The 22,338-nt window shown below is 39.4% G+C and overlaps 1 protein-coding gene across 1 annotated transcript in view; it reads left to right on the top strand.

Annotated features, from left to right (window-relative positions):
- Positions 1-22,338, top strand: part of LARP4 (La ribonucleoprotein 4) — a 39,074-nt gene that overhangs the window by 1,222 nt on the left and 15,514 nt on the right. Inside the window, exons 2-6 of the mRNA XM_067529731.1 lie at positions 8,116-8,263; positions 15,464-15,622; positions 17,679-17,754; positions 19,216-19,352; positions 21,377-21,480. Of these exons, the coding sequence (XP_067385832.1) occupies positions 8,116-8,263; positions 15,464-15,622; positions 17,679-17,754; positions 19,216-19,352; positions 21,377-21,480 (624 nt within the window). The remainder of the gene's footprint in view (positions 1-8,115; positions 8,264-15,463; positions 15,623-17,678; positions 17,755-19,215; positions 19,353-21,376; positions 21,481-22,338) is intronic.

Consider the following 22,338-nt stretch of genomic DNA (forward strand, 5'->3'; position numbering starts at 1 on the left):
TCTTTGGAAGGTAACGTATGGGAAACATTTATTCCTCCACAAAAGAACAGTCTATATAGAGTAGAAAAGGTCTAAACTATTTAATTCTTTTTAAGATTAGGATTTGTACTCTTGGACTTGCACTCTTTCTAATTTTTTGGAAGATTACGTAAACTCAGCAATTTAGTGACTTGCAGCTAAAAAGTTGGCTGCTTCCTTGTTTCAATGACTTCCTGGTCTTCCTTAACCCAACAGCTCTGGTTAGTTTGTCAATTTACTAAACTGAATTGAAAAAATGGATGCAATGCACATTTGGTAAACTTCTAAAAAGGATATATGATTTCATTCACTAAGCCAAGAAAATACAAGTGTATAGTGTGTATTTTGAATCTAAATACACACTGCATATTAAGGAACACTACTTTTGAATCTGAAAACTTTACAGCTATTCTTATTATTTTTATTATGGTTTGTAGCCTTGATGGACAAGGTAGACTACTGCTTTATTGCATCAGCGAATACATTAGACCCACACTTTTAGGTGAAGTGTTTCTTCACCCTTGGCTGTGTGTGAAGTATCTCAAGGAGAGAAGTCTTTTCATTGTGTTTGGATGTGGTATCTGTTAAATCCAAATGATCTCTTATCTACTATTACTCAAAGATCAATGTGTTTAACATAGATTTCCTTCATCATTTTAGTGAAACATAATTCCATTGTTTAAACTTCATAGTCTGTAGTGCACTTTTTGTTTAAATGTTTAAAATTGATGGGATTTAATTTATTGTAAGACAAATCTACATAATTGACAATCAGTTTATAAGCACCTAGAAAATAATAAGGTGCTATTAACAGTTAAGAATAAATCATGTCAGCCAAACCTAAGATCCTCCTTTGACAAGGTAACAAGCCTTGTGCATTGTGGGGGGTGAGGAGGAATCAATAGAGTTGATATATCTTGACTTAAGCAAGGCATTTGATACTGTCTCACATGACGGTCTTATAAACAAATTAGAGAAATGTCGCCTAGATGAACTTACTGTACATTGGGTGTTGAATTGGTTGGAAAACTACTCAGTAGTTACCACTGGTTCACAGTCAAGATGGAAGGGCACATTGAGTGGGGTCCCGCAGGGATCTGTCATGGGTCTGGTTCTATTCAATATCTTCATAAATTATTTGGATAATGGGTATAGAGAATACACTTAAAGTTTGCTGGCGATACTAAGCTGGTAGGGGTTGCAGGCTTTGGAGGACAGGATTAGAATTCAAAATGATCTTGACAAACTGGAGAAATAGTGTGAAATAAATAGTCTGAAATTCAGTAAGAACAAATGCAAAGTACTACACTTAGCAAAGAATGATTAATTTCACAAATACACAATGGGAAATTACTGTCTAGGAAGGAGACACAAAAGGATCTGGAGATTAAAGTGGATAACAAACTAAATATGAATCAACAATGTAATACTGTTGGTGGGGGAAGCAAATATTATTCTGGGATATATTAACAGGAGTGTTTGTAAGCAAGACATCAGAGGTCATGCTTCTACTCTACTCAGCACTGATAAGGCTGATGAGTCCAGGTCTAAGTACCACACTTCAGGAAAGATGTAGACAAATTAAAGAAAATCCAGAGGATAGCAACAAAAATGGTTAAGGTCTTGAAAACATGACCTATGAGGGAAGTTTGGAAAAATGGTTTGTTTCTTTTTTTAAGTCTGGGGAAGAGAATATTGAGAGGGGACATAAGTCTTCAAGTGCCTAAAAGGTTGTTATAAAGAGGAGGGTGATAGACTGTTCTCCTTAATCACTGAGGGCAGGACAAGAAATAAAGGGCTTAAATTGCAACAGGAGAGATTTATTTTAAACATTTATAAAAAGCTTCCTAACCATATGGGTAATTAAGCACTGGAACAAATTTGGAATCTCAGTCATTGGGGGGGTGTTTGAGAGCAGATTAGACAAACACCTGTCAGGAATGGTCTAGATAATATTTAGTCCCTTCTCAGTGAAGGAGATTGGACTAGATGACCTAATAAGGTCCCTTCCAGTCCTACATGTCATGATTTCTATGATCATGTTAATTGTAGAGTTGAACATACTAAATTAGGAATAACTGACCTGAGGTTAATTAATAGGTCGTGTGCTATTACTTTATAGTATGGTAGTTTTTTTAATCTTTCAGATATGTAGTTAAATTTGTACTATGGCTAAGAATGCTTAAAGAAAGGGACTGTGTAACCCCCTCATTTCTTTCTTGAAGAAAGCCCCTAAAGTTTTGGAATGAATATTGTTTGAATCACTTTGATGGAAAAATTATGCTCTTACTACAGAAACATAGTGCTTTGATTTAGTTTTTTTCATTTTTGGTTAGATTGCAGAGTTGCTCTTCAAATCCACAGTCTCTTAATTAACACTTTTTAAAGTTGTGAACAGCTGTCTACATCTGTGACTGACCACAGGGTAGAAAAGTTAAATTTATAGCAAAGAGCTAGTTATTTCAGAGCAGCAGATGCTTTGAGGTAGATCCTGGAATTAAAATAAACTAACAGAAATGAGGCACCATAATATGAATAGGGCTTAGACTTTGTTAGCTTAAGCAAGTAGGAATCTCTGTAGCCAGGGAGTGACTGTCTGAAGATTCAGCAAGTCATATACTATAATTTAGTTAATTTTAGTTGCTGTTTGATCTACTCCTTTCCTTCTGCTGATAGTCTTTGTTATCCATTAATTAACTTCTGTTATCTCCAACTGACTGGCCAAATCCTGCTGCTGCACTGGAGTTCAAGGCAGTTAATCTAGTTTGGGACTGGTGTACCTCAGCAGAATTTGGCCAAGCAGCTTTATACCTCTGTATCATGCATTGTTTTTAATTTTCACACAGACAATCTATACAAAACAAGGTTGTATTTGAGATCAACAAACATACTTGTTGGGATGGTAAAGTGTTTTTCATCACTCATGCACAGAGTGCTAACTGAGAATAGGAGTACTGATACACTTTTAAAAATAGTACCTTGTATAGGGTATGTAACATGAAAAATTATTGGTTTGCTAAAATATTACCTTTCCAACCTGCTGTAGGGTTAGAGCCATTGATTGAATGCACTATGGACATGTAATAGTAATATAATATGGACATGATCTCTGTGCAGAAGTACTTCCTATATGTCTTTGTGACAGAGCCTGTATTTGTGTGGATCGTGCAGTGCCAAGCATACTGTTAACATTAAATAAACAATGTTAGTACATTGGAAGAATGCTTTGAGTTTTTCACAGTACAATCACAACTGTGATTTTATATTTCTAATTTGAATTTCAGTAGCTTAATTTCAGAATTAGAGACTGTGATGAACATTGAGATGGTTACCACATTACTCCCTTACTGGGAAATATTAGAATTGTGCATTTTTAGCTTTTTAGCTTTTTAGCTGTTGGAGAAACTTAAGAAACATAATTAGGCAATCTCTCCTACCTGCTGCCTCTATGGTGTTTCATAGAGTGTTGTAGAGCCATGGCAGCATGAAAGCAACATACGTGAACGGCACCATTCAGTCTGTAAGGGCTCCGGCTTCCCTTTCTGCAGCAATAAGACAAAACTCATGCAGGTTCGTGTGAGGGTTGTGAGGCAAGAAATTAAAAAGCCATGATACTCTGAGCAGAGTATAATTGATCTTTAGCTCTGCTTACGGGCCTAAAAACTGCAGCATGCATGGTGTGCATTATTTTGCATTCCCCCTCCTGGAAAACCTTGTCGTAATAAAGATGAGTCAATATAAACAGAATCTGGTTTTTATCTAGTATCTCTTAAAAGTAACACATGAGCCAAATGCTGGCAGTGGGGTAGCTTCTTGACTAATGGAGAAGCCATTATGTGTTCAATCAAATTAGCTTTCTCATATAGGCATTAATATTATAACTTGTTTTCTGAGAGTTGCTTGTAATGTTTAGGGTACCTGCTTATTTCTAATTCCTCCTCCAGCAAGATGTCCTCTAACAATGAGCAGAGAGGACCTCCTGTTTCGGAATGTCAGCCATGGTTTATCTTCTTCAACGCTGCCTTTCTCTCTTGTTTCCTAACCTTAAAGACTTATGTGCTAGATAAACTCAGAAAAAGGCAACACTTTCCCAGGTAGTAACTCAGTTTGCTGAGTTTCCTTTGTCCCCATGCAACAAATGTTTCACGTTATTCTGCTCAGGAGACCTGGGCTTTATTCCCTGCTCTGCCATAGATTTGTCATGTGACCTTTGTCAAGTCACTCTGTTTTTCTGTACCTCAGTTTTCCTAGCTGTAAACTGCTTTGGCATTCTCAGATGACAAGGTCTGCTATATAAGTACAAAGTATTTGTTCCTACAGGGTAGCCCCAGTCTTGTGCTCCCAGTCTATTGCCAGGGAAATCACTGATGTCACAAATTCAACATTATGACTTCACTGCAGGATAAAGTAGGATGAGCAAGTATCTGTTAAAAAATTCTTTTGAACAGGCTACCTAGCAGGAGAAATTATTAAATACATAGGAAAATGATCAGAGGTTTAAGTAAAACCAGATAGACTTAATTGTGAAAGCCAATCTAGAGCATTTGTTGAACATTCAAAAGAAATATAGTGCTTACATTCCAGGGTACCAGAGTGAGGTCTATCAACCACTCTAATCAGTGGGAGTCTCTTAAGGCGAATTCATTAGTTTTGCTTCTGAAAAGGACCACAGACTTGAAAAATGTTGAGTGCTTATGTTTAGGTTTTGTAAGAGTAACTGTAAAACCATTCCATAAGATAAAGTTTTTATATCTATCAAGTTGAAATGCTAACTGAATATGCTGGTATCTCATATTCAAAGCCAAACAAGCCTACTTTGTGGAGAGTTAGAGCAGACAAACTGTTAGAGAGCAGGCAAAACCAGATGCAGAGCTTCTTAGTGTCATCAGATATGTCCGCCATATGCAGGGAGTTCCAGTACTGATATTTCTCTAGATCAGTCTAGGGAAAAGACAGATGTCATAGCTAATGTTCAAAGTACCCTAACCTTTAGCAATCTCTTTCCAGATCAGAGGGAATTCCTGGAATGATGCACTGTTTGTGTTACTGTCCAGGGCATGCCTGCTAGGAATTCTCTGGCTCTGGATAGCTTCCTGGTAGACTCCATATTATATTGAGCAGAGTTTTCAAGCAGGCCAGCTCTGTCATTTTGTAAATATCCATTAGTTTTACTGATCATTGTTTCTCTGCAATGTTATAATTGCTTTGTGAAAATACTTCAGTGGACTGAAACAAAAAGCTATTATTTACCCAACCAGCAAGACTTCATGTGGTAATTGGGCCCAGTAGTATTTGAAAAACATTCCTACTTGTCTAGCTCAGTTAAATGAGGAAGAGTCCATACTGTAAACTCTTTGTGCTAAAAAGGCATTTGATGGGGTGTAATGAGAATACTTGCATTCTACACTCTGGCTTCAGAAAAACTATATACACTAGACTAGGAGCTTGATTGTGACCCTTCAAAATCAATGGATGTCTTGAGATTTAGTTCAGTGGAAGCAGGATTGGATCATAGAGTACGAGATAGACCACAATTAGTTGTCTTTTAGATGTGGACAGATCTGTTTGTTGACATCATTTATTAGGAGCATAGCCTCTCTCCTGAAAGTGAGACTTGGACAATAGAGGTAGGAAGGCCGATATAGAAGAAAAGATCTGATACCTTGATAGGTAGTAAATTATCATTTGCTCTGGGTCCTTTTAGTACTTTGCTGGAAATGGACATTCAGGTACAGTCCCAATTTAAAAAGTAAGTATGTCTGCTGATTTGTTCCTCCACAGCATTACCATCTGAAGTCTTACATCATGACAGTGGGATGAATGAGATTCTGTTTCAGCCAGACCTCCTTGGAAATTAGGGAGAAGGCTTGTTGAGTATAATATCTCTAGAGAACATGCTCCAATGACCTGCCTAAAGAAAGAGTGTCTTCTAGATTGAATTTTGGCATATGTGAGGATTATAGGATAATCCCAGGCATGTCCACTATTATGGCAAATAGTTTTTGTCCACTTCTGAAATGGCCAGAGAGCATGTATTTGAAACATTCCTTGCGATGTGATCTGACTGTATCTGACTTCAAGCACTGCTGTTTGACATGTTGATTGTAGAAGCTTCATCCTCTTTATGATCAGCAACATTCATATGGTTGGTTATTGAAAGATACTTATGTACGCGTGAAAATGCTTGGATGTAAAAAGTCACAATACACCTGTCAAGTAAACATTATGCCTGTCCTAAATAGGGATTCACTGAGCTGTACAGGTGATGAGCAAACTGAGCAATATGACCACGTTTAGAACTTGTAGAGTTCATAAGTCTTGACTTTGGGCTCCTGCAGTAGGCAGGACTATACTGCTTTGACTTCTACATGTGTACAATATCCTGTTTGGTCCTCAAGAGTCTTAATGCCATAAACTTACCCATACATTGAAATAAGATGCTTTGAAGCTTGGTATGACCTTGGCAGAGATAAATAGAATTATTCCTATGGCTAACTAGACCTTTTCCTTATCCCTGTATCTTATTTGCAAGGCACAGTACTAAGCTACCTCTTAATGCCGGAGACTCTAGAAGGCTAAACTCTAATACATCCAGCTTCCTCGTTCTCTGGATTGAGGTTCTCTAGGGAAATTTTATGCCAGGACAAGCAGCTCTCTCTTCCAGTATCATACTATTGTTATGAATTAAGAACATCATTTTCAGTAAGTGTTTGGTGGAAGTTCACTTGTGGTTTGTTTTGTTTTTAAAGGAAACTTTTGATTAGGCATTTTGAGATCAGAGGCTCTTCCATTTCTAACAGCTGGAGGAACACTTTCAAAAGCATTGTGGTTTTGTTTTGGAGTTTGGGGTGGGGGAACTATGGAAAGAGCTAGTAATATGGCAGAGGGAATACCATTAAAACTCTTGGGAACCATTGCACAGTTTTAGGCTATTAGTTTATTTGCAGTTAAACTCACTGACAGAAAATATGGCTTAACAGAGAATTGTGAGGGAGATGTTTTGTTTTCCATATAACCTCTTTCAGTCACTCTGGATTGGCTTCCTTCACTCCTTCAGATATGGTTTCTAGGCACAAATACTCAGTTTTGCTGCCTTCCTAACTTCCTGTTTCTTGAAGTCATTGTGCATCTCATAACTCTGGATTGGGGGGGAACTGTTATTGCAGGAAACTGTTTATGTATAAATATTTGTTTCTTAGTCACTGAACTGGAATGTCTCCTTTAGGTGACTGAGCAGTTTCTCTCTCAATGTGCTTGACACTTAAGTGGCTATTTCTAATTTTGGGTTTTTTGTCCCACAGTATCAAAATTTAACCTTATGGGAGTTGTGGAAGGCTGTGGCTCAGCAGAAAACTTGTGCAGGTGCCGCAAAAATTTCTCTCCTTGGTTCCTGCTCTGAGTGGGGGAGGTCTACTAGCTGTGTCTAAGGTGCAGAAATGCTTGCAAGGAAAACTTTATTCTTCAAAAACTAGTGAATTCATAAGTAATCTTTGCATAGCTGACAGCTGGTGCTTTGTCAGGGTTGAGTTGCATGGTTGAGCACTTGTATCACGCCACACATTCCACGGGTTCCTTGTCTCCAGAGCACAGTGCAGTATAGTGGGCTGCCTTCCATTACTTTCAAGGAAAGGGTTATAATGGGGTTGGAGTGGGAAGATTTCCCCCGTCTTTTGCCAATGGATGAAGGATTATGAGTGATAAATTTGTATAAAACCTGTGACTTGTGAATCTAATTCATCTGGCTCCTTCCCTCTGCTTTCAAAATATCCCCATGCTAATGCTATTGCTCTAGTCACTGGATGGCTAAACATTACTCATAAAATGGAGGTTAAAAAGGGGAGAAGAGAGACATCACAAGTAGAAACAAGATACTTGAAAATTAAATCCCTTGACAGTTTAAAGTTTTTCTGACTTTTGTCTAAGAGCCTATTTTCTGTTGGAAAGTGAAAGTCTCTCTTCTTCCTTTTTGATCATTTAGACACTTCTAAGATGTGAAACTCTCTAAAAAAGCACTATACTAAGATGTAATAACTTCCCTAATTTCTCTTCAATCCTTTCTGGATCATTTTTGCGAATAATCTACTTGTGTCTTTTCAGCAGGTAACATCAAAAGGTACTGGCTTAAATCCAAATGCAAAAGTGTGGCAAGAAGGTCCACAGGGAAGCACTGAAGCTGCACCAGTGACCAATGGGACTGAGCACTTGTGGCAAGAAACTGCCACTGCACCAGGAACTCATAATGAGGGTGAGATGTCTAAACACAAATGATGACTTAATCCCTTGCTTAGTTCAGATTGCGTGTATTCTATGTAAACCTAAATCCAGCAGTAAGAAGGAACCAGTGTTCTTGTCCTTGTAAGAACAGCTCCAGAGGATGATGTAGGAGCCAATATGGATTGAATATGACAAGTTTTCTGAAGCAGTTTACTACCTAATTGCCTCAGTAAATATTAGGGAATGGAGAAAATATCTGATCTGAATGAGCTTTAGTTTAAGACTCTGAGCTGGTACCTGAATCTGTTCTGAGGAAGAACAGGCAGGATATGAAAAGTAATCCAAAAAGGGAGTAGTGTTTTATGGTCCCCTGTAACACTTAGAGGTTCGATGATGACCAAGTATTGCGCTAAGAGGGAGACGAGTTGCTAAATGTGCGGAAATGGATTCTATACTTTATCTCCACCTCTTTTTTTCCTTCTTGATTAATTTTTCCTTTCTCTGTTGCTTTCTCATCATTGCTGCACTTTAGTATACACTTGACCCTGTGAACAGAAAGATTGAGATCTGAGGGCCACACACAATCCAGGTAGATTATTGAGCTATTCTGCAGTTACAGTTCTGCTGGAATGTATGCTGCAAAGCAATTAAAAGGCAATTGATTGCTTTAAGCTTTGAGTGTACTTGTGTAAATCTTTATTAACTTTGTTAAATCTAGTTGACCATATTTTAAAAAAATATGGTGGTGAGACATGTCTAGGTAAGTCTGTGTCCATATGAAAACCAAGGGCTGGACTACACTAGGAATTTACGAAGGCATAACTATATCTCTCAGGGGTGTGGATATGCTGACCTAACCCCCAATGTAGACAGTGAAAGAGTCAATGGAAGAATTCTTCTGTTGACCTAGCTACCACCTCTTGAGGAGTTGGATTACCTACACAAACAGGAGCACCCCTCCTATTGCCGTAGGTAGTGTCTGCCATGAATGCCACAGTGGTGCAGCTGCAGCTGTTTAAGTGTAGATATACCCTAAGTTTTTAAAGACATGCTAGTGTAAGTGAAGAGGAATGCGGTGACAGAGGAATCTGACTCTTCTACAAATAGTAGCTCTTCCAGCATGGGTCCTATACTGAACAGAAAATTTCGTTCAAGGCAATCAGTCATTTTGCTTTGATGAATTAGAGTGTAGTCTCGAGTGATGCTACTACATGTAAATCAAATATAATTTAAGCCTATAAACTGAACATCAGCTCTCTGATACTGAGAAATGAATAACCATGATTTAATTCGTCTTTTCTGTTCTGACACTACTTAATTAGCAGCTATAGATGCAACCATCTTATCTTTAAACAGCTTTGAATATTGGTCTGTTCCTGTGTTTATAAACCTAGGCCTTGTCTAAACACACAAATTATACTGCTTAAGCTATACTGGCATAGTTAAAGCTGTACATCCCCTATAATGTGGAAGTTGTTGAATGATATAAACACATTAAAACTGATATAACTTCACTCACATTAGGAGTTGTAATGGTATAATTCTTTATTTTTTTTAAAGAAACATTTAACCAATATAGTAATGCTCATTAAAAGAAATCTATAGACCAGACCTGTGATGTGGAATAAGATGGAAAAGCTCTAAGGAAACAATGCTCATTTTCAGAAATTAAGATGTATTCCTGTCACATATGTAGCTAAAGGAGAATAGGAAGGTTAGGAATCCATGTCAGTATCAGCTGCCATTTATCAGCAGCCTGTGGGAATGCCAAACCTTAGAGACATCTGCCCCCTGTGACAGCAGGTGAGACTATCCCTGGGAAGTGGTGGCTTTGCTGTCAGTGTATCAGCAAGGTCTCTATTTGCTCTGGCATTAGTCTCTTGACAGCTGCTAGAGAAGAATAAACATGTCTCCTGGGTTTAAAACTGTTCATTTGCTGTCAGTTATTTGAAGTTCTCAGTCTGAGTGTAGCTAAGTATCAGGTGACTAAGTCCTGCAGAGGAACTGTACAAACCCCTGTGGCCAAAAGGGTTGGCCAAAGGTCTCAAACCAGATAAAGGTGAGATCCCTTCTCCTGCAGAAGAGGGCACAGAGTAATGGAACCCTGAGGTTTCCTTCATTGTATTTCCCCCAACATTGCTTTGACGGAGTCCTGGAGATCAGAACACACTTTGGATATGTGCTCAAGGCCCTATGTTTTTGCTGTCTCTCTTGGCTCCCTATGCCCCTCTCTGCTGTTATCTCTGGCAGAGCTATTCAGACAGATTCCCCAGCTGGCCACAGCACAGGAGTCTCCCTGGTACAGAAGACACAGCACAGGAGTCTCCCTGGTACAGAAGGATTCTGTAGGAGAATGTAGTGGATTAATCAGTAAGAACTGAAAATAAAAGGCAGTGAAAGGTGTGGGGATGTGTTTGGGGAGGGAAGGGTACTGCCCATGTGGCAGTTGACAAAGATGAGTCTCTTGGTTGCCAGGACCTGTCTCCTTACCAGTCTTTCTCCCCCATGTCACAGAGGAAGCAGAAAGGTCTGTGCTGAAGGGCTGGGGTGAGGAGAGATGCCAGTGGCCCTCTTCTGCTGTACAGAGCCCCTTCCTGACCTTGCTAAACCTTCAGCGTGGCCTCATCTGCTTCCCCCGCAGAAAAAATCCCAGGTCCAAAAAAGCCAATTTTCAGGTGAAAATTGGTAAAATCAAAATGCTTTTTTCCCCAAAACCAGGAAATGTTTTTGGGAAAATTGGTAAATACCAATAACAAAGGGCTTTAGAGGTCACTCGTAGCAACAGTCAGTTTAAAAAAAAAAAAAAATGCTTCCAGAACTTGTGCATTTAGGTTCTTTAGCTCAGTGCAAGAACCATGTCTGCTTTATTTTTGGAAAAGTACAGTGAAAAGATTGTATATAAACATTTAAAATGACTGGAAAACTAGTAACTTTTATATTCCAGTGGAAGCAATGTATAGTTAATGTATATTAACTGATGCAGATCATAAGCAAATATTTGCTTCGCAATAGTAATCCCAAGGTTAACTCAGATTTGCTATTCTGTAACATTGAAGTTTTCTAGGCCAGCAATTCTCAACCAGGGGGCTGCAAGCCAGTTTCTGGGGATCCGTGAACCTCAAGTGCCTGTGGGTAGAAGCCTTGAGCCCATGGGTGGAATTGCAGGGGGGGAACAGGGAATGGGGCTTTGCTCCACAAACTACAGTGCTTTAACCAGAGCGGAGACAGTCCCAGTGCAGCTCTCCACATACACCTCCACCTCCTTCTCTCTCCACTAGGCCCCGCCCCCTGAGCTACCCCCCTGGCCGCGCACAGCCTTTAGATACCCCCCTCACTGCACACAGCCCCTAGCTTACCCCCTGCCTGCATCCTGAGCATTTTTCAAATTTTTTACGCTTCTTTCCCCCTTCCCCAGTTATACTTTTTGGTTGCAACCTTTCCCCCTGCCCCAAACCCAGACAGGCTGGGTGGCCTGCTGAGGTGTGTTGGGGTGGAGGTGGCGGTTCCTCCCCAGAGTCCACCATGTGGAGCTCCAAAAATTGAAGTCAAACTGTGCCTGTGCCAAGGACCCCCTAGCCTCCATTGGGCCCTGGAGTTTTTTATAGAATGTTGGGGGGGAGGGGAGGCTCAGAAAGAAAGGTTGAGAACCCCTCTTCTAGGCAGTTTAAACAATTATGACGTAGAAGGTTGCTATCTTGCTACCTCAAGGAATTTAATCTAATGATCTCATCCTGTGAGATGCTCAGCATCTCCAACTCCCACATACTTCACTGGCAGTTGAATGAATTCTTCCTGTGACAGAATTGGGCAATGAACTTGCAGTTTTATCTCTTGGGGCAGAGATCCAAAGCTCACAGAAGCCAATGGACTTTGAATCAGGTCACTTTCACATAGTTCAGGTGTATCTAACTCTACATTCATTAGCTGGCATACCACCTGAATTTGTTTGAAGCCTATCTTACTTTGGGTAAGAGATCACCCTGTTATATGGATCGTCAGGCTTGCTTAACACTAGAATCCACCACGTGACTCCAAATCTAAATAGCGTTAAAGATTATCAAGTTGATATTTAGATTAAAGATTGGTAAAGGACACAGACAGTGATCTCCAAATAATTATGAGACTGGCTAAATTCCAAGTGGATTTTTCATGCAACCAGACCCAAAATGAGGTTACTCTTACGTGACTGGCTGTTTCACCACACTGAGCCACTGTGACCATTCTTAAAAACTTGAAGCCTCTAAAATTTGTTTCCTCAAGGCCTTGATCACAAAAGGAGATGGCCTAGAAGAGATGTCTTACTGCTCTGGTATTAGCTCATTCCAGTCATTCAGCCAATGTTCTGTGGTGCATGCTACCCTGTGACTTTCAAGAGTAAGTTAATGTGTTTGAAGTGGCAATGCTAGTTGGGGTGCCCCAGTCTGAGTCATGTCTCTCTCAGGTTCTCCATGTTCACAGGGTGCAAATATTAAGGTTGCTTTTCAGATGGTGTTTCTGGTATTCTCCATTTATGTGTTCAGACTACCATTTCCTCTCTATAAATGACTTTTAGCTAACTGAGATTTGAGATGTCTGATATGTCTACAGGATGGATGAGGCTATTGGAATAGGTGCATTATGCTTCAGGTTGTGAAAATGGCTTAGACTTTCATGAAGACTGGTATCTTGAAGTCAGTACCTGATGCTTCAAGGGAAGGCAAAAGCCCCCTTAAATACATGTTGCCAGTTATGCAGCACAGTGCATGGGGTAGAGGTTTGAGACCTTTGTATCAGTCAGCAATCAAAATGAAATTTAATTTGGTTTAAATGCTGCTATGTTCCAGAGAGACAACCCAAGCATCCAATAGAAATATGAAGGGCAAAGCTATGGCTGAACCTATGAGAACTTGCATAAAGATGACCAGATGCAAGGAGTCTGGAATAAGAGGTTTATATTTCTAATCTGAATGAAGGCATCCTAATATGGTGCTCTAATAAATCTTACTTCAGAAGCAACCATGAGATTCACACTGTTAGTTCTAGTGGGTCATGATAGTTAAATCTGCTGTCTCTATTTTTATTTGTATTACCATAGTGCCTAGGAGTCATAGGCTGGACAAGGACCTCATTGCGCTAGGTGCTGTACAAACACAGAACAAAAAGAAGGTTCCTGCCCCAAGGAGCTTACAATCTAAGTGCAAGATGAGAGACAGAGTACAATGAGACAATATTGGGTGGCATGCGAGCATGCCAGCAGCCTAACAATTATCAAGGTATTTTTATAGGCATAGTGGAAAAGGAAGGAGGGCTTTGAAGGAGAGTAATTAGTTTTGTAGATGTCTACAGGGAGTTCCTTCCAAGTGTGGAGGGCGACATGGGAGAAAACACAAGGTGCTTGTCTGAAAATTTAACAAGCGGACTATCGAAGCCTTTAGTGGCAGGAGTTGCCATCTCGGTAGTGAATCGGAGATGATGGTTGCGTTGGGGAGGGGATAAGCAGTGAAGGGCCTTAGCAGCCAGGACAAGTAGCTTATGTTTGATGTGATAGAGAAGGGAGAACCAGTGGAGGGATTCAAAGTCAGGTCACGTGATTAAAATGACAGGTGAGGAGAATGATCTTTGCAGTAGTATTCTGAATGGATATGAGCAGGGCAAGATTGAATTTGTCAAAGCCAGAGAGAAGGCTGTTGTAGTGATCGGGATGGGAGGTGAGTTTTAGCTGTGCGGATGGATAAGAGGCTGTATTCTAGAGATACTGTGCAGATAACCTGAATGTATGGACCTATAGAGAGGTCAGATTCGAAGACGATGCCCAGGTTATAGGCTTATGTGATAGACTCGGTGGTGGTGTCAGCAATCTTTTTGCGAAAAGCGATTGTGAAGAAGTCTGAGAGGGGAAGGGAGTGTTACGCTCCATTTTAGTGACATTGCTCTTGATCTGACATTTGAAATCCAGAAGGAAATGTCAGACTCAGGTTGATATTTCAGTTTGGGTAGAAGGAGACTTGTCTGGAGTAAAGAGGTAGATCTAAGTCCTCAGCATAGAGATGATAGTTGAATTTGTTTCTGTATGAAATTACCCAGAGAAGGTGTAGTGGGAGAAGAGGATTGAAGATAGAGCCCTATGGCAGAAAGCTGGAGAGGAATGAAGAGGATCCTCCAAAAGACCTGCTGAAGGACATACAGGTAGGAGAAAACCAGGGAAGGACAGTCATGGAAGCCAAAGACAAGATTTCAAAAGATTGGTTGATAGGTCAAAGAGGATGAGGATGGTTCTGAGCTTTGACTAAGAGGAGGTTGTTAGACTTTGTTTGCAGTGTTGTAGTCATGTTTGGTCCCAGGATATTAGAGAGACAATGTGAAAAAGAGCTTGTGTGTCTCACCAACAGAAGTTGGTCCATTAAAAGATATTACCCCAGCCACCTTGCTTGGTGTTTTTTGTTTTTATTTATTTATTTTTTTTAAATCTTGGTGTTTTCATGCTTATCTTTCAAATGGCTAAAAATATTTCATACTTCTATATGCTGTTTAAAAAAACTAAAGCATGTTTCTCCAAATCTGCCCTTTATTTGCCTTCATGCAGTTTCTTCTGTACTTAAGTGCATTTAATCAATAATGTCCTTTGTCACTTACATGCCTTTGCATAGGTTCATTAAAGTTACAGTAGACCTGGAAAAGACCTATTACATCAGAGTCAATCCTTCTGCAAGTAAACTCTCCTTCCCTGTCCAAACCACATTAATTATTAAACTGAAACTACACTCCATTCTATACCCAATAGAATGTGTTAGTCTTTTCCGCAAGCTATCAGAGACCTGAGCCTTGACAAGACTCTACTATCAACATGCTTCCAGTGCATTTTATAATCACACTAAGTTGACAGTCCCTGAGTACATGCAGCTGTCTCTGTGGCATAAGTGCTCATGTTTATGGACTCAACTTGATGTTTTTTAAAGAAAAATATTTTTCAAGTGCTACAGTACTGGCCCCCCACCATGATTTGATTTTTCCAATTTTAAAAACATATTTGTCCCCCCTGTTGTTGAGACTAGTACAAATAAGGGAAACAAAGAAAAACTGCCTCTCAGGTGTAGGGCTATCAAATACAAAGCAACTAAAAAATAGGAGTCTTTCAATTACCGTACTCTTGGGTGTTCTTTGCAACAATGGTAGTAGGTAATACATTTTTCAGATGGAAAATATTGTTAAGCTCATATGTCCTTTCTGTTGGTTGGGCATGTTCTCTTGCCAGGTAATGTAGAGACTGTAGAGGATAGCTGTAAGCAGTATGAAGTGATGTATTCTCCATCTTGTGAAGCTACAAGAAATGGCACTGGTATTGAGGAAGCAGCTGCTAATGGAATGGCCCGAGCAACTGAGGATCTTGGATACCAAATTTATGATGATTCTGGTGAGTGTTCAAGCACAGCATCTTATATTCTATGTTGTCTTCAACTCCTGTAATCTTAAGGGAAGCATGTCTCATTGTTAACTTTCACACACCCAAAATGTGATCTGCCTTTAAACGTAACACAATTGCTTGTGCTGAAATGCATGAATGTTTTTCTCTTCACCGATTACTTATAGCATAAATAGGCAAGGCATTGAACAAAGCAGAAGTTTGCTTCTCTGTACAGCTTACAAGTGGAATGAGTAATATGAAAAGCCCTGCGATAATAATCTAATACATAATATACAAGAGAAATAAGGTTATGTAAGGAAAGATTAATAGAGCTTCTTAAGTATAAAATACTTGTCTTTGCTGTCCCTGCAGCTTCTGAAAATTACTTTAGCAAATAGTATTGCAAAAGACATTGCTGGGTATAGTATTGGAGGATAGAGGGAGGGAGTGAGGTGTAGTTGGGAAAGAGACTCAAAGAACCCTTCACAGTGGAACTTGAAAATGGAGCTGCAGTGAGGGAGGAAGGGAAACAAGAAGTATCTGAATTCCAGAAGACATTATGCAGTCACATGTCAAATAGCTGTGTTAAGGAACCTTTCTATGACATCCTGTGAGCAATGTATTTCTTTTAATAAATTTAGCCTTTGCGGTAGGTAGGGCTTTGTAAGATTTCTCAATCTTCATCTAGAGTTGAACCACTCTCCATAGGATAATTGTTATATGCACTCCCCCTGAAATGAATAGGGCATGTCAAAGATCTTGCTTTTCTTTGTTTACAATGCCCTCTTAGAACAACATCTCATGTAAAAATGTTTTTTGCATGCACTGAAATCTTTTTCTTGCCATCTTCCAACACAGAAGAGCTGTTTCAGTGGAGGGTGGAGTGAATTGTGGGTATACACACTAATTTGTGCACCCCTTTTGGTATGGTAAGACTTCTGTGAATGCAAGGAAGCATTTCTTTTGGAAAGCAGAAATAAATGTGGCTTGGCTTGTTTACTTGTTTGCTTTGATTTGCCTTATTGATGCTGGCAAGAATGTGCACAGCCCTGAGAACAGTGTTAATTACCTGCTGCAATGTATCAGGTGAGCTCATGTTCCTCTCTCAGCAGGGAGGCTTTCTCTAACTTTGACCTACAGGAGTTGGGATAGGGACTTTGATCACACTGAATGAATCCTAGGATTCTCCTCACCAAGACAGCAAAACTACTGTACATTTCCCCAGAACTTGCTGCAGGAGGTTCATGTGTGTGGTCCTACTTAATATGTCTATAACAAGGAGAGAAAGTTTACTAAAATCATATACAAATAGCTCCACTCTCATCCTGCATTTTCACTTCTTGACTTTGATTGTCAATTTCTGTTATGGTGGGAAAAGGTCTTGTGTGTTAAACTTAGTTTGGGTTTTTCTAGTGAAATCTGGCATGTTTGTATCTGTCTGGTAGGAATGTGAAAATGAGTGGGGGGGTTAGTGTGGTCTTTGTGGCCATGTCTTGAAGCCTTTTAACATTTGAGCCTCAATCATAAAACTGCAGTTGTATGTGCACAAATGTCTCGTTTGTATGTGCAATCAGTATTCCTTAACACAAAGGGTTTAACTAGTTACTTGCATAAACATCAGAGAGGTAATTTATGCATATATACCTTTGTCTGCGTAGTTCTAAAATTGTGGTTCATGGTTTTTCAAGTCCTCTTTTGACTATTGTCTGGTCTTTGAGAGCGTTTTAAAATTAAAAACTTTCCGGTACAAAATTTGAATCCTCTCTTCAAGGCTTCTGTCGTCAGGGGAGAGGATCCAAACAGGCCAAAATACATGGATAAATAGGTCAAAATGATAATACAATTGGAGAGCACATTTTATAAAAGCAATAGCATGTACAAAGTGCTTTGTTTGTCACTGCTTAATCTAATTGCATATCTCAGAATTCCATTCCTCTCATGTTATACTGGAGGACATTTAACTTTTTTCACTTCTTACACAACTAAAATTCACTTTTTGAATTATATTCTGGGTTACACATGATTGGGATCCAATGAGGGTATGCTAATTTAATTCCTTTTTCAGGTGAAGGCAGCTCTGCTGCGTCTACAGAAGACCTGAAAGAATGTTTGAAGAAACAACTTGAATTCTGCTTCTCACGGTATTGTATGATGAATTCATTCCGTATCTACTAAATGCTTCGTAAAAGTTGCATCTAAATGTCCCCTTGTTTTGGTTGTGTGCTCTGTGCTCTGGGTCTTCATGTCTGTTTACTGTGAAAAGGGGGCTATAGGCCAGAGATCCTGATTGCACTTGCTGCTGGATAGCAGGCAGTACCGGAGTAATGTATTCAGCTCCAGGGAAGATTGCATTTTGTAATTGTCAGGCAGCCTCCTTGGGGTCAAAGTACGTTGAATGTGGGATATGTGTATACATGGAGATCCTTTAGCATAAAAGATGCAGTTACTGTGTTTTGCCTTGAAGCCATAAGGTTAAAGTTTCAGATCTTGATCTTGATTCCTTGCTGAGCTTGACCAGCTTAAAGACCTAGATGGATAAAGTGAATTACTTTTGTGGAGTTAGATGTTAGGGAAGAATGTTTTTCTCCCACTAAAGAGGGTTATGGAATTAATTGCGAGTTGTCAAGGGTGATAGGGTAGGTGTTTCCTTCCTCTAGGACTTATTCCTTTCAGTAACTGAGGGTATAAGTGCAAGTGGGTTCAACTGTCAAGTTAGCGCCACAAGTAGAATGTGGTTATGCCAAGTCTGATTTTGGCCCAGAGTCTGATGGAAATGCAAACTTGGGACTGTTTTTCACTCTGTGGAAAGCTATTAACAGAAACCACTGACAGGTATGCTTTCAGCTTACAATACACATACAGCTTTTCATGTTCACACGTCTGCAAGTATTGGTTGCATGGGTCATATGCAATACCTGAAGTGAGGTCCTCTAGTTCTGTGGCATTTTGTGTCTTTTCTCACTTATTTTGGACAAGAAGCTAGAAGCGTTGCAGCTGCGCTAGTTCAGCTGGCCCTGCCAACTCCATCCCACAATGCACACCCGCAGCTCACATCTGCTGTATCCAACGACTACTTCTTCCAGCAAAGTTCTGGGTGCTAGGGATAGGTGTTTGAAGGGTTTTGGAATGTAGTGGTCCAAAAAGACCTGTAAGTGGTGCTGTGGGGTTTTGCCACAATCATTCTGTTGGTGCTGACTGCAACCTCTGAAATGTTGCAAGGGCAAAGAAGCCAGACAGCCATCTCCTACAGTCCTTGGCCCTATAGTGGTGTTCTTGGTTAGTGAAGACTAATTTTCTGTATTTCACAAATCTAGGCAGTTGAGTCTGCTTAGTACTGATAAGTAGCTCTGTGGGCTGAGTGTTGTATGGGTAGGGTAATATGCCAGCAACTTAGCCTTGGACACCTTTCAGCTGCTTTCATTTTATTTTCATTGCTTTGATTCTGCTTTGTTTGCATTTATTCCCAAGAGTGAAAACCTCTGGGAGCATGCGTAACTTTATTAGAATGGCATTTATTATTTTGGGTTTTTTAATCTTAAACCAGTAATTGTTCTGTCACTCTGAAGATTTTTTTCCTAACATGTATATTTATTTACTTTTAGTGAGAATCTTTCTAAGGATCTTTACTTGATGTCTCAAATGGACAGTGATCAGTTTGTTCCAATATGGACAATTGCCAACATGGAAGGAATTAAGAAGCTCACCACCAATATGGACCTTATTCTTGAAGTGTTGAGATGTATGTCTGTCTCTTTTTTTAATTTAAAAACTTGTCTAGATCAGTAGAACAAATGTGCTGCTAAAATCTAATACAAGGAGCTCTCAGTTTTAAAGAAACCGGTTGTATTGTTCTTTCTGTAGGACTGGTCTCTGGCCTATAGTTACTGATTTCGTTCATGGAAAAGTTAGGTTGAGATTAATTCTTCTTTGAGGAAGCCAAACTATGCAAAGCAGATCCATGTAAGAATAGCTACCTCAGTCTCTTGTATTCAGTAAACTTTCTCAAATTTGTCTTTAACTAAATAGCTTTCAGGAGGACTGAGTTTTAACCAAAAGCAAAAATCTTATTCCCAAAATGTAAAGAATGGCAAGTCTGCCCTTCTGACTTAATGTAGAAAGTTCACTAGGAAGGGTGTTCTCCCATGGTGCTGACTCTGCACACAACATCTCCTGCAACAAAGCTTGAATCAACGGCTTTGCAATGTTTACTTTGAATCTATAAATGTTTTTCCCTGTTCCCATCTGGATTTCTCAGTAGGACTCTGCTTAAGAGTGTCAAAAAATGAACTTTTTAATGCCTTTCCCTTCCCTGAGTTCAAACAAGACATTGAGTTTCATTTGTTGTTTTTTGGTTTAGTTTTCTAGGCAGAGAAACACTGAATTGGGATGGGAGGCAGTATCTACTTCCCTTTGATGCATCCATGTAACCCTGAGCTATGTTCACATTTATGGGATAATAGATCTTTTAAGTTCTTTCACTATCACTGCCCCCTCCCCATCTGCTCAGAAGTGGAGAAACGACTACACTTAAGATTTCTTTTTCTTATTATTGACTGCTAATGCAGTTAACAGCCAAAGAAACAAATATTGTAAAATCTGTGCATCACTCTCCTAGAACTGTTGCTTCACATTTAAATGTGAAATTCAAAAGCATCAACTCCTGGTGCATGTTTCATGAATCCCTAAAACTGGTTTCTGTTCAGTTGGGAGCCTGTGTGTTCTGATTCTTTCAAAGGTACTGAGCATCCACAACTCCCATTGACCTGGGGCACTGCAAGTGATTTGTGCCTTTGAATATTAGGAGTGTGTGTATATTGCATTGTGTAGTTAATGTGTAAATGAATTAATGACTCCAGATAATTCAAGAATTCATCATGCAGTTACACAAAAAACTATCGACCAGTATCTGCCCAGGAGCAGCGTTGAATTGTGATCACTATTTTTTTTAAAAATAGCTGCATAGCATTTATTAAGTCACAGTTCATGGTCTTACGATACAAGATTAGTTACATGATTTCCACTGTTTGTTAGTAAGGAGAACGTACCTGGGTGTGCCCATGGCTAGTTGATACAGACCTTGTGCTGCCAAAAGGCCCAGTCACTTCACTGTACGTTCAGGCTGTGCAAGAAGTGCAGATTAGTTCCCTTAGTGGCATTTCTTTCCGAACTACACAATATGAGTGGAGACCAGCACCTATTATAAAAATAAAAAGTACAAGCCAGTTGGGGAAAATGCTATTTTTGTGAAAGCTTAAATTCCTAACTACCAAATACGATTTGAAAATTTAGGTTTTACCTTAACTTTTCAGATAACTTTGTCTCTCACCTGTCATGATTGAGCTCTGTTGCAGTTGGTTTTCTCTGTAAACTGTACAAGTAACTAAACGTTGTGGCAGGATACCTAACAGGATATGTAGGCAATGAAACAGTAGTCTCTTCCCAAATTCAAAGCACACTTTACAGTCACTCTTGCACTCATTTGCCAGGGTCATGTTTTCTGGTATTTGAATTCTGAACAATTTTAGAATTTGAAACGTTCGTTCCTTCATCTCTTACTTGGCTATGCTGAAGGATAGGCTTCTGAATTGTTGGTTTGATATTTATATGTGGACTGAGTTGTAAAAAATTAGATACTAACCAAAGTAGATCCCTGTTGCCTACAAATGTGTCAAAATATTAATTTATTTGAATCTTGTTGCTGACAGTTGTGTGTATTACAGAGAATCTTATAGCTCCTAACGTCTAATTGTATCTTAATTTTAGCTTCCCCTATGGTACAAGTAGATGAGAGAGGAGAGAAAGTAAGACCAAACCATAAGCGATGCATTATTATTCTCCGTGAGATCCCTGAAACAACGCCTATAGAGGTAAAAACAAAAAAAACCCCATGGCTTCCAGTAAGTATGCTGGGACTTGAAAACATTGCTGGAAACTGCAACAAGAAGAGCAGTATGCTTTTTAGAAAACTGATCAGTGTTGTTTGAATTAAATTGTATGTACAGCTTGACTGAATGATGTTTCTTGTAAATAAATTCTAGTTTATTCTTCCTTGAAGCAATGTGAAATCCAAAGCCCATATCTCATTCCACCCTTTCCATTGCGTTACTAATGTCGTAAAATGCTCTTTGTTGTATGAAATCTATTCTGTTCCACTGAAACTATGGAGCTACCTGGGCTATTCTGGAAGGGAGGTTGAATTGGTTTCCTTTCAGATCCAATAACAAGAACTCAGTCCAGGGAATAACTTGGATTTCAGGCAAAAATTTTCACAGCAGGCACTTTGCATTAAGTCAGAGGGTTGTTTTGGCAGATTCAGACATTAATAAATGTTTCTTATTCATTGTGACCCAGTTTGAGTCAAGCTCATTATGGTGATAGAAAGAGGATAATAAAATGCCCACTGATATTTGGCTGACAGAGTTGTTAGTTAATGAATTTTTTTAGAAGATTTTAGAGCTGTAATGCAAGGCATTTGTATAGTGGCACTTTAAATTAGCAATACTAATGCATTTCTAGATGAACAGATTTGTCCTTGTAAATCTCTGAAGTCTGAGGCTCCTTTTGAAACCTGTAACCCTTTGTGACACCAGCAACTTCTTGCAAAGCTGTTGCTTTTCTTGAAGTTAAGAATCTTGCTTCAGAAGGACCCTTTTCGAGGTAACTTGCCTAACTTGAAGCCAAGGTTGGTGAGGACTATCTTTTATTGGACAAACTACTGTTGGTGA

Source organism: Emydura macquarii, unplaced genomic scaffold (genome assembly GCF_026122565.2).
Source record: "Emydura macquarii macquarii isolate MOO-44397 ecotype Brisbane River unplaced genomic scaffold, CSIRO-AGI_Emac_v2 contig_2994, whole genome shotgun sequence".
In the NCBI taxonomy this organism is placed as follows: domain Eukaryota; kingdom Metazoa; phylum Chordata; order Testudines; family Chelidae; genus Emydura; species Emydura macquarii.